Below are 13,984 nucleotides of genomic sequence, written 5' to 3' on the forward strand. Positions count from 1 at the left end.
ATTCTCCTTGTTGGGCTGTAATGGTGCATGGGTTGGATCTGTGTTTGTCCACTCCATTGTGATATGCATTTAAGTTGTTTTCCAAAATCTCTTAGATATAAATGGTGCTGTAAAGAACTTCTTTGTATGCTTCCTTGGGCTCACATGTAGAAATATTTCTCTAGACTAAAAATAGAATTGGTAAATCCAGAGCTATGAGAGTCAAATTGGATCTTCTGAGTTTTTATTATTGATATTTCTTAAAAATAATTATGTAGCTTTACATGCAATAAGTAGATAGAACAGAAGTTACCTTATTGAGTATTGGGTCCATTTCCTTCACATCCACTGCCCTCTTTATATATTGGCATTTTTTGCATCTCTTTATTATCCAGAAATGATATTAATAGAAAAATATAAACATTTGTATATAAACAATATATTATACTTAGATTCAGGAGAAGCAAAAGGAAAAGAGTTTAGTTTTAATGCATGTGTCATGCTAGTCAGGTGTAGATAGCATTGCTGATGGGATAGGAGAGCTCAGATGCATGNACATCCTTACATAAGCTGTGACTTAAGGGCAATAAGAAAAAGAAATGGAGACTGTGGAACTAAGAAAACGGATGTTAGAAAAGGTGAGACTAGACTTGTGATATGAGAACTGAGATGGCCAGAGGAGTTGTCAGAAGGGAGAAAATGAGGAAGCTTGGTGTCCTTGCATAAGAGTTGNAACTTATGTATTCCAAAATAATGCCTGTGCTGTGTCTTGGCACAAAGAAATACTACTCTTTCATAGAGAGTACTGGTATCCTGAATTTTCACTGCATTTGAGGTATATGGTTAGTGCCCAATCCTTTAAAAAGATTTGGGAAATTGTACCTTTTGTATTTGTCATTTAGAAAATTAGAAATTAGGAAATGAAACTACTTTGCTAACAAAAATANCAGAAATGGAGCATCTGCTGCTGCTGCTGCTGGATAAGGACATCTTCCTTGGTCCTAAGATATCACTATACTTGATTCCCTCCAAGAAATAAGAAGAATGCTGCAAATAGATTATAGTTTGTTTCTTAACTACTTCATATAAACCTTTCAATGAAGCAAGGGGGCANTGAGCTCAGTTTTTACAAGTAAGCCAAGATTTAGAATAATCAATGAATGGGCCCAAAGCTTCCTACATGGGAGCCATGACACTTTGGATGGTTTTGATNGACTAATCTCACCAGGATAGTTCTGTGTAGCTTTGTAGGTAAAGAAACAGCCTAGTTTTAAAAAGTCTTCAGAGGCAACTCTTTAATAGTTGAGAGAACAGAATACTTTTATACCTTATCCTAATAAATTTCTTGCTTCCTAGATGGGCTATAAGACAAGCTTTTTTTAAAAAAATAAATAAATGAAAAACATCTATTTTAGACTTGTGAAAAGTAAGATTGTTCAAAGTACCAAACTTTAGCACTATATGTGGTCTTGGAGGGTAACCTTTATTGGAAGTTCTTTTATTAGAAGAAAATCAGATATAAGATGGCCACCACTTGTATTCCATTACCTGCCTCCTCCACCCCAATTATGGTTGCTTTTATCCTCTGTGAGTTTATTATCTACAGGCCTAGCCCTTTACCACATAAAAGGTAAGGCTTGAAGTATAATGAGTACTTAAATTTTGCTTATTGGGCTAGGCATAGTAGTGTACTTCTAGCAATTAAGAGCAGGTAAGTTTGAGGCCAGCACAATNTTACAAAGTTTCAGACCAACCAGAAAGAACTGTGTAGTGAGACCTGTCTCAAACAGTAAGATAGAATTTGCTTATTGGATGAATATATTTTTTTGCCTTTTTTTTTAAAGACTTTATTTATGTATGTAAGTACACTGTTGCTATCTTCAGACACACCAGAAGAGGGAATTGGATCTCATTACAGATGGTTGTGAGCCACCATGTGGTTGCTGGGAATTGAACTCAGAACTTCTGGAAGAGCAGCCAGTGCTCTTAACTGCTGAGCCATCTCACCAGCCCTGGCCTTTTAAAATGTACATTTATTCAATTGTGCCTGCAGTGTGTGTACTACTTTGTGTTTCCATAATGCCATTTTACAGAATATTCTATCTGCAGCTTGCTATATAGACTGCAAGAACCTAATTTTCATAGCTGTCTTGTATAATATTGAACATAGCATACCTTATCAACCCATTACCTACTGTGAGGGATTTATAGTTATTCTAACCTTTCTCTGTTATAAATTGTAAGAGATAACTCTTAAATAATATTAGGTTATGTGGAGGTGGACGGATGGACAGGAAGATTGAGATAGATGTTGCATAAAATGAGGCAGAGCCATACTACAGAGCCAGTCTAATGGCTTGAGTATCTGATGGGCTGCCACTTTTCATGGAACTATAAGTATGTGGCATTTTCTGCTTCTGCTGGTGGTGATGGACTCTTTCCCACTAGACCCTTAATGAGGAGACCCTTTCTATTTCTTAGAAAGATAATTCGGGATAAAGCCATTTGTGTGTGGTTGATCACATCAGTAGGCTCATGAGGTCAAAGCATGAATAGATTTTTGTGCAGAGCCCTCTGGTCTTCAGAAGTTTGGTCTTGTAGCTTTTTGCTTCTCCATATCCCTCTTTCCTTTCACAGACACTTATTGGCTATTACCAGTGAGTTCTTGGAACAGTAACTAGTTGTTGATAGAAGGACTTTCANTCTACCTTTTCTAAAAAGAGCCTTCATCTTCCTGAAATGTTTTTTTTTGAAATAGTATCTGAGTCCTAGAATCCGAGGAATGAATGGGCGTTTAACTTACATTGCTTTAAATCAGTACACATACAAGTGGGAAAGGGGTTTTGTTTGTTTTGTTTCCCTGAGGCCAAGCTGGCCCTAGAACATACTGTGTAGCCAAGGATAACTTTTGATATCCCTACGTTTACCTCTCCAAGTGCTGGGACCATGAGCCTTTGTTACCATGCCTGGTTTATGTAGTGCTGAGGATCTAACTAACTGCATGCTAGGTAAGNACTCTCTGGACTGATCTACTGCCCTAGTCCAACTTGAGCTTAAGTTTTAAAATTTACTGTATCCATTTTTGTCTCCAGCCCATGTTAAAATAAAACAAAAATGGCACACTGAACCTCCTTCTTTCTTCCTTCTTATACTTTTGCTTTGTTTTGATGACTGTGAACATTCATCTTGTACTAATTATTGAAACAATGTGTGCCTGGATCAAATAGGAGACTANCCTCAGGCCTCAGCAGATATTTGTGTTTCCAAGCCAGAGAATCTGAATTGTTAGTTTTTTGTAAAACTGCATCTCTAAATTCACTNGTGCCTCAGGAGCTTTCTTTCCTCAGTGGCCTTGGAGGAAGAATTGGCTGAAACTTGAAGCCATCTTGTGCACCTTTGGCATCCTTCATACACTGACACATTTGTTGCCCATCTTCCTGCCCAGACTTTAGACTAGGACTGCAGCTCTGCTCTGTTTGTGTGCTGGGCATATGTTTGATTGATGTAGGTTATGTTAAGCCTGAAAATTATGAGGAGAAAGGCTGAATCCATGATTGTACAATTGAAGCAAGCTTTATTAAATACTGACCAGGAAGATGGACACTGGCCGGGTTCATAGCTGGGATTCTCAGAGAGATGGCACTGAATTAGGTTAGTTGGGTACTTATAAAGGCAGAACCCACAAAGCTATTCAGATGCTGTAATTAGGGTTTTCTAGAGTCACAGAACTTATGGAATGAATGAATGAGTGTGTGTGTGAGAGAGAGAGAGAGAGAGAGAGAGAGAGAGAGAGAGAGAGAGAGAGAGAGAGATGGAATTTATTGGAATGACTTACAGGCTTCAATCCAACTAACCAAACACTGGCTAGCTGTGAATGGGAAGTCCAAGAATCTAGAGGTTGCTCAGTGCCATGAGGCTCAGTGTTTCAGCTGGTCTTCTGTATAAGCTGGAATCCTGAAGTAGCTTCCAACAGATGTACTGGCAAGTAAGTATAAGCAGGCAAAGAACAAATCCTTCCTTCTTCCACTGTCTTTATTGTAGGTCTCCAGCAGAAGGTATGGCCCAGATTAAAGGTGTGCCTCAAAAACTGGATTAAAGGAATATGTTTCTTCCAGCCTCAAGATCTGGATCAAAAGTTTGTGTGTCTTCCAGCTTTGAGATCTGGGTCACAAGTGTGCCCTCTATTTCTGGATTGTAGTTCGTTCCAGATATAGTCAAGTTGACAACTGGGGAATAGCTATTACAGGTGCTTTTTAAAGCCAGAACCCACAAGGCTATGGTATTTCCAGCCATTGTCCAATTGGGAGCAAGTGTATATCCTGATGTACTTCCTGCCTATGTACCTGCAACTACACACAGGATGTGCAGTTTGGGCAAATGAGCTTATAGCTTAACCTTAGCTCTTAAAGACAGTAAACAAGTCCATTCTGTTGTTCTTGGAGTGGTTTTTGAATGCAGTGCAGGCCATATGTTGTTGCCTATGCTTCAGAGACTCCATATCTATAGAAATATTAGCTTTGGCATGTGAAGTTGAATATACTGTATGCAGACTGTCCATGTTCTCCAAATCTCTCTATGCTATGTAGTTTTAAAATTGCTTCTAGTTACTTCCCATAGTAACATTCTGCAAATTCACTAAAGAAAGGTGATCTGTAAAGGGAAGGGTAGTGGGAAAAGAGTTTAACAAAGCCACAGGAGTCTAGGTAAAGGGAAGCCTTGGTAAAATAACATACATCTTCCCAGAAATAGGTCATCATGGTAGTCAACAGACTGCTTCAGCAGCTAGCTGGCAGAACAGCAGAAACACTTTGATTTTGCTTCCTTGGTTACAGTGAATGATAGTAAACTTGACCTTCAGCAAAGCAGGGTCACAGAAAGGGCATCTTTAAACAGCCTTGTCTGCTATGGCAAATGGAATCTGCACAGCAGAGTTTGAAGGCTATCCACCAACCCCTGGCTGATTTGGTTACTATTTGGCTTAGGAAGTTGCTGAGGGAAACAATTGGCTGGTGAGTGTAAATATGTGTGTGTGTGTGTGTGTGTGTGTGTGTGTGTGTGTGTGTGTGTGCGCGCGCGCTAGTGGACTGGGGAAGAGTAGAAGAAAGCAGACCAGTGGGGTAGCAGGGTAGCACAGGAAATCTTCTTTAGTTGTACTTTCTTGTGGCGGGGTGGTGGTGGTGGAGGGAGGATGGGTCAGCTCTCTAAGCAGTGTACTTTAGTAGAAACTTGTTTCCAAAGCTGTTAGTAAAATGCACAGTATTTAGAACCCAGCTGTGTATTTGGAGGAATTCATATCTATTATGCTCAAGTACTAGCAGGCTTTTTTTCTTTTTAGGGACTAGTGTGAGAGTGTGCTAAGTACATTGCTTGTTTTTGGCAGGTAATCTGCCTATGAACAAAAGATTATGTACCAGATTGCTATTAATTATCGCACAGTTTTACATAATTGTGAGATATAGTTGTTGGCTTTGTTTTTTTTTTTTTTTTTCAGTTTTGAGACAAGGTCTCCTTTGGCACCAAGGCTGAACTGGGACTCATGATCCTTCCACCTTATGTGTTCATCTATATTGTTTAAATTTGAGCCTTTAAAAGCTTCAAGTGCAGAACTTGTAGGTCATCAGCTGGACTAGTAACTTTCCAGTCCTTTGTGTTACACAAGTTGTTGTCTTGGTTAGTTTTTGTCAAGTTGAGAAGGAACCTCAGTTAAGGAAATGCCTCTATATATGGTCTGTAGGCAAGCCAGAGGGGCATTTTCTTGATTAATGATTGCTATGGGTGGGTCCAGCCCATTGTGGGCAGGTGGTTCTGGGGTATATAAGAATACAGACTGAGATAGCCTTGAGGAATTAGCCGGCATTCCTTCATGGTATGGTCTCTGTCTCCAGATTCCTGTCTTGTCTCTTGGTGATATAGTGTGAGGTAAAATAAACGGTTTCTTCTCCAAGTTGCTTTTGGTCATGGTGTGTATCACAGCAGTAGAAGCCCCAAATTAAAACAAAGGTAGAGTCTACAGTCCAGGAGCAGCGTATCAGTTCCCCTCTGATGAAACCCGCTACACAGGTGATGCAAACTTCAACACAGAGGGGTCACTCACTGCCCAGTGACCCAAATGCCATGGTCATTTGAAACAGAATATGGTTCTTTTTAGCCTAGGCTGCCTGTAGCCCTTTAGGCATTTGCGTTGTTCATTATTTCCCCTGNATGTTAAGAATTCAGAAGTTCCTGATTGAGATTTGTAGCATATTAGGTTTGCTGATTTTTCTGTACTATGTTTGAACTGTTTGCTTTATGAAAATGTCGCAACCTAAATTTAGAAGTTTTGTTATCTGCACATTGACTCCATGTTGTGCAGATATTCCTTAACCTAAATGTTTGTTTTTCAGCAGATGACTGTGTGGGAGGCAGTGCTGTGCAGTGATGGAAGAATGTGAGAAAATCTGAACTTACATTTTGAGAACCCATCCATGTCCTTGGTTTATGTAATAAGTTTCCAAGGGAGGCACTGAGCTGTACCTACATGATGTCTAATTAGCAGACAGAAGATCTAAGCAAAGTCCAAATTCAAGGCTGCGAAACAGACTTCTTATTCTTTCCCTAAGATAGCATTGTTCATTCACTAAGCATTCACTGTGTGCTCAGAAGAGAAATAGTCATGAATTCCTGTTCTTAGGTCACTGAACCAATAGGGTAGTACCCTGTGAAGAGTGCCAATATCCAGGACTATGAAGCCTATAGGAGACAAGCCAGTTTGAGAGACATTAAAGGCAGGCCACAGAAACAGGGCTTTCATTAGACTATGAAGATAGGAAAGATGACCCNTGTATTGGAAATACATATATAACTTCATTTCTTTCTAAATGAAGTTCAACCCTTTTAGTCTAAGCTGCAAACCATGAAAAGGTCTGTGTTCAAACACACCTATACACCTTCATAACCAACTTTTCCCACAGTTTCCTTGGGTCCTTCCTTCATTTATATGTTGTTTGATACAGGGTCTCTCTCTTAGTTGGGGTTTCTATTCCTGCACAAACATGACCAAGAAGCAAGTTGGGGAGGAAAGGGTGTATTCAACTTACATTTCCACATTGCTGTTCATCACCATAGGAAGTCAGGACAGGAACTCACACAGGGTAGGAACTTGGAGGCAGGAGTGGATGCAGAAGCCATGGAAGAATGCTGCTTACTGGCTTGCTTCCCCTGGCTTGCTCAGCTTGCTTTCTTATAGAACCCAAGACTACTAGCCCAGGTATGGTACCATACACAAGGGGCTTGATCATTAATTGAGAAAATGTCTTACANCTGGATCTCATGGAGGCATTTCCTCAAGGGAGGCTCCTTTCACTGTGATAGCTCCAGCTTGTGTCAAGTTGACACATAAAACCAGCCAGTACAGTCTTCCACCACACCCCAAGATGGGGTTTCCCTGTATAGAACAGGCTGGTCTTAGACTCAGAGATCCACCTGCCTCTGCCTCCTGAGTGCTGCGATTAAAGGCATATGCTTTTACAAAGCTCAGATTTCTTACTCCNGTCTGTCTACCCACAGCATCCTTAGTGCTGGGATTATAGGTGACTGCCACCACACCCAAATAAGCATTGCTATTGCTTCAGATTGGAACTTAGGGCTGGCCCTTTCATATAAGACTGTGTCTACCATTGAGTAGTAATTTTCTTGTTAAAGCACAAGTACTCTACCCCAGGTATAACACATAAACCTGAATGTTGCCTGGCAGTTGTACTTGAGCATTANATTAAATCTGTCCTCTGCAAGCTGAGAAGTTGAAGGAGGCAGAAGATAGCGATGGCTAAGGCACAGACTCAGCTGGCACTGAGATTGCATGCAGGGAGAGACAGAAAGCAGAGGCTTAGACTAAGTGGAAGAATAGCTGGTGTTTTTATGTTTTGTCATCAGGCTGACCTTATATCTATCACTGTGCTGAATGTTTCCCAATATACGTATGGAAAGATAATGTATTTCCAGATTTATTTTTAATGCTAGTCTCTAAATTCAGACACTTACAAGCATATCTTAGAGGTCCTGTTATGATATCACTTTGCTTTTAAGTAAGACCATCTTTATGCTGCTTCTGATAACATTGCAATGTTTGATCTCAATTGTCAACTTACTAGGATTGAAAAATGGACNCTGTATCGGTAGCATTTNGTGAGACAGTTAGATAATGAAGGCATTGACCAGACAAATGGATTCATTGCTTGATGGGGTTTTAAAATAATGATGTTGGTGGGACGTGATGAAGTGTAGGAGGTGGTGGTTTGTTGCAGGAGTTAGGTCTTGGGAGTGTGTTTTTGAGGACTGTATTTCTGTAGCCCCTTCTTTTCTGTTTCTTGCTTGCCAAGTGAGAGCAGCTCTGCTCTGCCTCATTGCCTCTGTGATGACTAAAACAGTGAAATGGAAATAATTTCTCCATTTACCTTACTTTTCTATTATCTGTTAAAGCAGCACAAAAGCATAGCATAGCTACTATATTCCATCTCTAAGGCCTTGGGAGTCTAGACTACTAACTAGCCTTATCACTTCCAGAATTGAGCATCCCTACCTACCGACTCCCAAGGGTGCTTGAAGCTATTCACTTAACCTAAATTTAATACTGAATCCATTGCCAGTATGCTTCCCCAGCCAACCCAGGTAGAGTCCTTTGGTCTTCTTTTATAAATAAGATTGCATTTAGGGTTTTTGTGTGTGCTAGGCAGGCACTGTATCATTGTGCTATATCTGTAGCCCTATGCTTCTGAAATAAGGAATCATGAATGTGACAAGTATATGCCTACACNGGTAAAGAAGCCAGACTGCAAAGCTTAAAAACAGCATACTCATAGCCCAGTTCAGGTTCAAGTATGACATAGGCCCAGTAGTTGCTGTAGTTTTATGGTTTGAAAATTTTTTCCTGGGTTTCTATAAAATATTTTTGAATACACTTGGTTATTTAAAAGACAAATTTGTTAGTGTAATTTATATATAATTTTTAATTGTTAGTCTAATATATATATACATATATATATACATATATATAAATCTAAATTATATTGATTGTAAAACTCAATGAATTATCACAGAGAGAATGTTTCCATGTGACTACCACCCAGGTTGAGAATGTAGGGGGTGTGGAATGTAGCTCCTTTGGTACAGTGCTTGCCTAATTTATACAAAGCACCCATCTGTAATCCCAGTACATGGGAGGTAGAAGCAGGAAGATCAGACATTCAAAAATTATCCTTGGCTACATACTGTGCTTGAAGCTAGCCTGGCATACATGATATCCTGTCACCTAAGACAGAAAGGGAGGGATGGCTGGTCGAAGAATGAGGAAGGAAGAAGAGAATTTCCTAAATTCCAGAAATTTAGACATTTCTATTTTTTATTTTCATTCACTCCTCCTTCCTCCTCAGAGCTGACCTCTGTCCTGTTTCTTACACTAGTAATTAAATAGAGTTTTTGTTTTGGGCTTTTTTTTTTTTTTTTTTTTTTTTTTTAAAAAAAGAATCTTGCTCTATAGCCCAGACCTGCTTCAAACTCTGAATCTTTCTGTCTTGGCCTCACAAGTGCTGAGATTACAGGTATACAAACCTAACCTCAAGGGGAAAATTTTGTTCACTCATTATTTTTTAAAAAATTAAACATGATTCACAATAACAATATAATTTACATATTTTTATCTCTACTTTCTAATTTTATTGACCCTCAAAGAAACCTGAAATCCCTTAACCTGTTTTATATAGTCTGGAGAATGTTATATAATGGCCATATTTTTGGTTTTGAATGAATATGTAAGTAAAAGAATAAATGGCAAGAGTTAGACATTTTCAAAATTGGTGCTCAAAACATCTAGCAGAAAATGACTGGAGTAGTTGAGGCATTTGTCTGGAGTTCCTAGTAAAAGAACAAAAACAGTAGCAGAAAGATAGCATCAAACCAATGGCTTACAAACATCTAGTAGAAACTAACTTAGGAGGCCGTTAAGGCAGCCAGCTGGAGTTCCCCTCATCGGTTGTAGGCAGAACAGTGCCTCTCTCTTGGGTGAGGCTTCCAAGCACAAGAAAACATAGCCACAAAGAGAGGTGACATCAAATTGGGTACTCACTACATCCAGCAGAAATANCCTNGGGAAATTGAGGCAGTCAACTGAATTCCCTTTCAGGGCTGAATGTCCCCTTGGCCAAACTCTCTGTCTTGTCTTTCTTCTAATTGTATTTTCACTATTCATCATCTGTTGATGACACTTGGGTGATCCCATAACTTGGTTGTCTTAAATACTATACTGAAATGCAGACATCTCTTCCCAGAAGTGAGAGTGGTAGATCTCCACATTGCTTTGATTACTATAGGTTTTAGAATGTTCGAAATATAGAGATANGAGTCCACTACATATTCATTTTCTTTTACAGGATTGTTTTGTTCTGGATTCCTTGCATTTTACATGGATTTTTAGGACCAGCAGACCAGTACATGGGGAGAAAAGAACACCTGGGTTTTTAGCAGGATGACATTGAATCTGTCAGTTTANGAAGCAGTGCCTATTAGCATTGTATTCTTCTGGTCTGTGAATACAGATTACTTAAGCTGTTTTAATCCTTTCAGTGGTATTTTTTAAATTTTTAAAATTTGTTTTGTTTGTTATCTTTTTCTTTTCTTGCCTTTTTTTTTTTGCGGGGGAGGGTGCTAAGAGGAGAACAAGCGTTCACTCTAGTCCAAGCTGGCTTATGTATCTCTGGTTGGCCTCAAACAGCAATCCACTGCTTCAAGTTTCTGGGATTACATGTGTGAGCCATCACACTTGGATTGTTTATACTTACTTTGTTAAATTTACTCCCATGTTTTGTTCTTTTTTTATGTTATATCATCAGTGAGATTATTTTCTTAATTTTGTTTTCAGATTGCTATTGCCAGTGTACCTGCAACCTGCAACTCTGACTAGTTGTAAGGGATTTTTTTGCAGGTTCTGTAAGATTTTTATGTAGTAACATTTAATATGCATATTAAATTTTTTTACAGTCATGGTATTTGTTTCCCTCANCTTTCTTTCTTCCCCTTTTGCTCTCCCCCAACCCCACTTTAGTTTTCTTCTTTCTCTACCCAGTTCCCCAGCTAGCAGTTCCAGTACATTCACACAGCAGTAAAAACATACCTGGTCTTGTTTTTCATCTTGGGGGAAGCTTTTGTCCTCTGTCCTTTATCAGATTGAGTGCTTTCCTCGTTTCATTGGGTTTTTGTTCTTTTTGCTTATTTGTTTGTTTTTTTATTTTAAAGCATGAAAGGGTGTTAGATTTTGTCAAGTGCTTTNAGTCTGTTTTGTCCATTGCAGTGATCTTGCAGCTCTTGCTGAACTGTGATTTTCATGCCCTGAACCAGACTTGCATTCCTTAGGAAAGCTGCACTTAGGCATGTTCCTGAATTCAGTTTGCTTTCTTTTGTTGAGTTTTTAGATCCATATTTATAAGATAATTTTCATGACAGCTTATAAGGTATTGAGCAATATTGGCCTCACAGAACAAATTAGGGAAATATATTTTAGGGTGTGGGAAACATGCCACCTTTGTATGATATTGGTTCATGATATACTTTTAATCTAGGAAAATACTGTCTTCTTACTTCAGGTACCCAGGTGACCACTCAGCACGTTGATCCTCGCCTTTGGTAGGTATTGTATGAGACCCTTGTGTTCATGGTGAACTTTGCCCAACTCGGTTCTGCCTGAATCTAAGAGGCTGCCAAACCCTTCCATAAATGCTGNTCCCAATAATTTTCAGGGCTGTGCTGGTTCCATTTGTCATCCATCCCTTGCAGTGTTGTGAAAGCCTTTCTATTAAAAGTTATCACAAAAAAAAAGAATCTTACAGGTGGCTTTGGAAACAGTGGAAAAACTTCAAAGAACATCTCTTTTAAAAATTATTCTGATAGCTTTTTTAAAAGGTCATGGAAAGCAGAACTGATTTGGTTATCCTTGTGTTTTCAACATCAGAAGCAGCTATTTTAAGATAGTGTTTTCTTAGGACCATCATGGGCAGTATCTCACTATTTCCTTTTTTGTCCTGTGTTGATACCTCAGTGGTCAAGTTGGTCATTCAAGGACACAGCAAGAGCAAGAGGCATGCTCCTGCTAGGCATGGTTGTGCACACCTGTAATCCTGGTACTTGGGAGGTAGAAACAGGAGGGTCAGTAGTTCAATAGTTAGAGGCCAGCCTGGAGTTTATAAGACCTTTCCTTTGAGAAAGAGAAAGAAGAAAGAAAGAAAGAAAGAAAGTAAGTAAGTGTAAGGAAAAGGGTAGTTCTTAGAAAATCACTGAGTGCCTTCCTAAACCCCGTGTTCTCATCCACAGGTACCACGTACACAGACCTCTTGGCCGGAATCTCCAGGGATGACCAGCCCCTCCCCGCGCATCCAGATAATTTCCACCGACTCTGCGGTAGCCTCACCTCAGCGCATTCAGGTATTCATGTCAGTTCCACTGGGTTTCTTCACTCTGCCCCAAACCAAACCTGCCTAAGAGATTCACTATAGAGTATTTACCTCTTGACATCAAGTACAGTGTGAGCTCATTCATTTTGAAAGCAGCAGGTAAAAGTTTAAGTTACTTTTAAAGCAGAAGTATGAATTATTGCTTCAAAATACTGGATGACATACCATTTTATTATTTACTTGCTTCCACATTGAGGCAGTATATATTTCATTAGGATCAAGGACCCTTGCTTGTAGTCACATCCAATGCCCTCACATAATAGATTTTTCAGTCAGGGCAATTAACAATTTTAATGCCTCACTTTTCTAGTTGGAAAATATACATAATAGTAGATTTTTGCCCTAAATCAGCAAATTAATGCTTTTAAAATGCTTAGAAAGGCATCTTATACATAATCATATTTAATTAATATGTATTATCATGCATAGTAACTATTATTACTATTATTATTATTAACTATTACTTAAGCAGGGGCAGGGCCGTGAATCTGCCTTTAATCCACTGAATATTTTTTCTCTTCTTTTGAACAAAAAGACTTTGGAGATTATAGCAAGAAGCTGGGAGAAAGGGATAATGCATTGCTGTTTGATTACCCAGCTAAATCAGAACATATGAACAGAGATGAACCAACAGAAAAAAACATCTGCAGGTAAAGCACCTGCCAAGAAACCTGAACTAACACAGGAAGGAAGAAAGAACAGATTCTTAAAAGTTGTCCTCTTATTTCTACATGAACACCATGGCATGTATGCACCTTCACACACACACACACACACACACATACACACACACACACACACACTGTATTAACTCACAATGATAAACAAGATAAAACATTTTTAAGATTTTGTTTTTAAAAGTAAAATAATTTCTCTGTTTTCAGAGTTAATACAGATGGCCTCAGTGACATCCTCATTCCTAGTCATGCTTTGTCAGTGAACACTGCATCCCCTGGAGCCTGAAAAGAGAATGCATTTTTAGTATTTTAGTGTATGAGAGCAGTGCTTAGAACCTAAATAGTGGCTTCTCTAGTAAGGCTAAGACTGAAAGATGTCAAATTAGACAATGTTTAGCCTGAATTAAACAGACCTAGGATCTAGTCTTATGACCTAGGGAGAATTTCCAAAACCTTCTGTACGGTTTCACAGTGGATATATACGAGTGAGGAAGGATGAAATGTGGTAAGGTCTGCAGCCTTGCAGATGGGTATCAGGAAATGCTAGCAGTTGTGCTGTAAGAGGTTTTGCTTGCTTTTGTGTTTTTGTTTTGCAATAGGCTCTCCTGTAGCTGAGGTTGGCCTTGAACTCCTGATTCTTCTGCCTCCACATTCCCAGTACTGGAATTAATTATAGGCTCGTGCCAACATACCTGGTTTTGTGCTTATAGCTTTTAATGTCCTATTTTTATACTGCTTCAAATTTACAGAAAATAACACATAAAATTGTTATAACCTTTATTCAAATTCACTAATTGTTTGCTATCCAATTCTGAATGTTATATGTATATATATACATGTATATATATATAT

General features: G+C 38.9%; 1 protein-coding gene across 7 annotated transcripts in view; it reads left to right on the forward strand.

The window, feature by feature from the left end:
- Nr2c2 (nuclear receptor subfamily 2 group C member 2) overlaps positions 1 to 13,984 on the forward strand; it is a 70,396-nt gene that overhangs the window by 24,991 nt on the left and 31,421 nt on the right. For all 7 annotated transcript variants that reach the window (XM_021164250.2, XM_021164251.2, XM_029478883.1 and 4 more), the window contains 2 exons: positions 11,592 to 11,631; positions 12,316 to 12,426. In XM_021164250.2, coding sequence (XP_021019909.1) covers positions 12,355 to 12,426 — 72 coding nt within the window. In that variant the 5' untranslated portion in view covers positions 11,592 to 11,631; positions 12,316 to 12,354. The remainder of the gene's footprint in view (positions 1 to 11,591; positions 11,632 to 12,315; positions 12,427 to 13,984) is intronic.

The sequence above is a fragment of the Mus caroli genome, chromosome 6 (genome assembly GCF_900094665.2).
Source record: "Mus caroli chromosome 6, CAROLI_EIJ_v1.1, whole genome shotgun sequence".
In the NCBI taxonomy this organism is placed as follows: domain Eukaryota; kingdom Metazoa; phylum Chordata; class Mammalia; order Rodentia; family Muridae; genus Mus; species Mus caroli.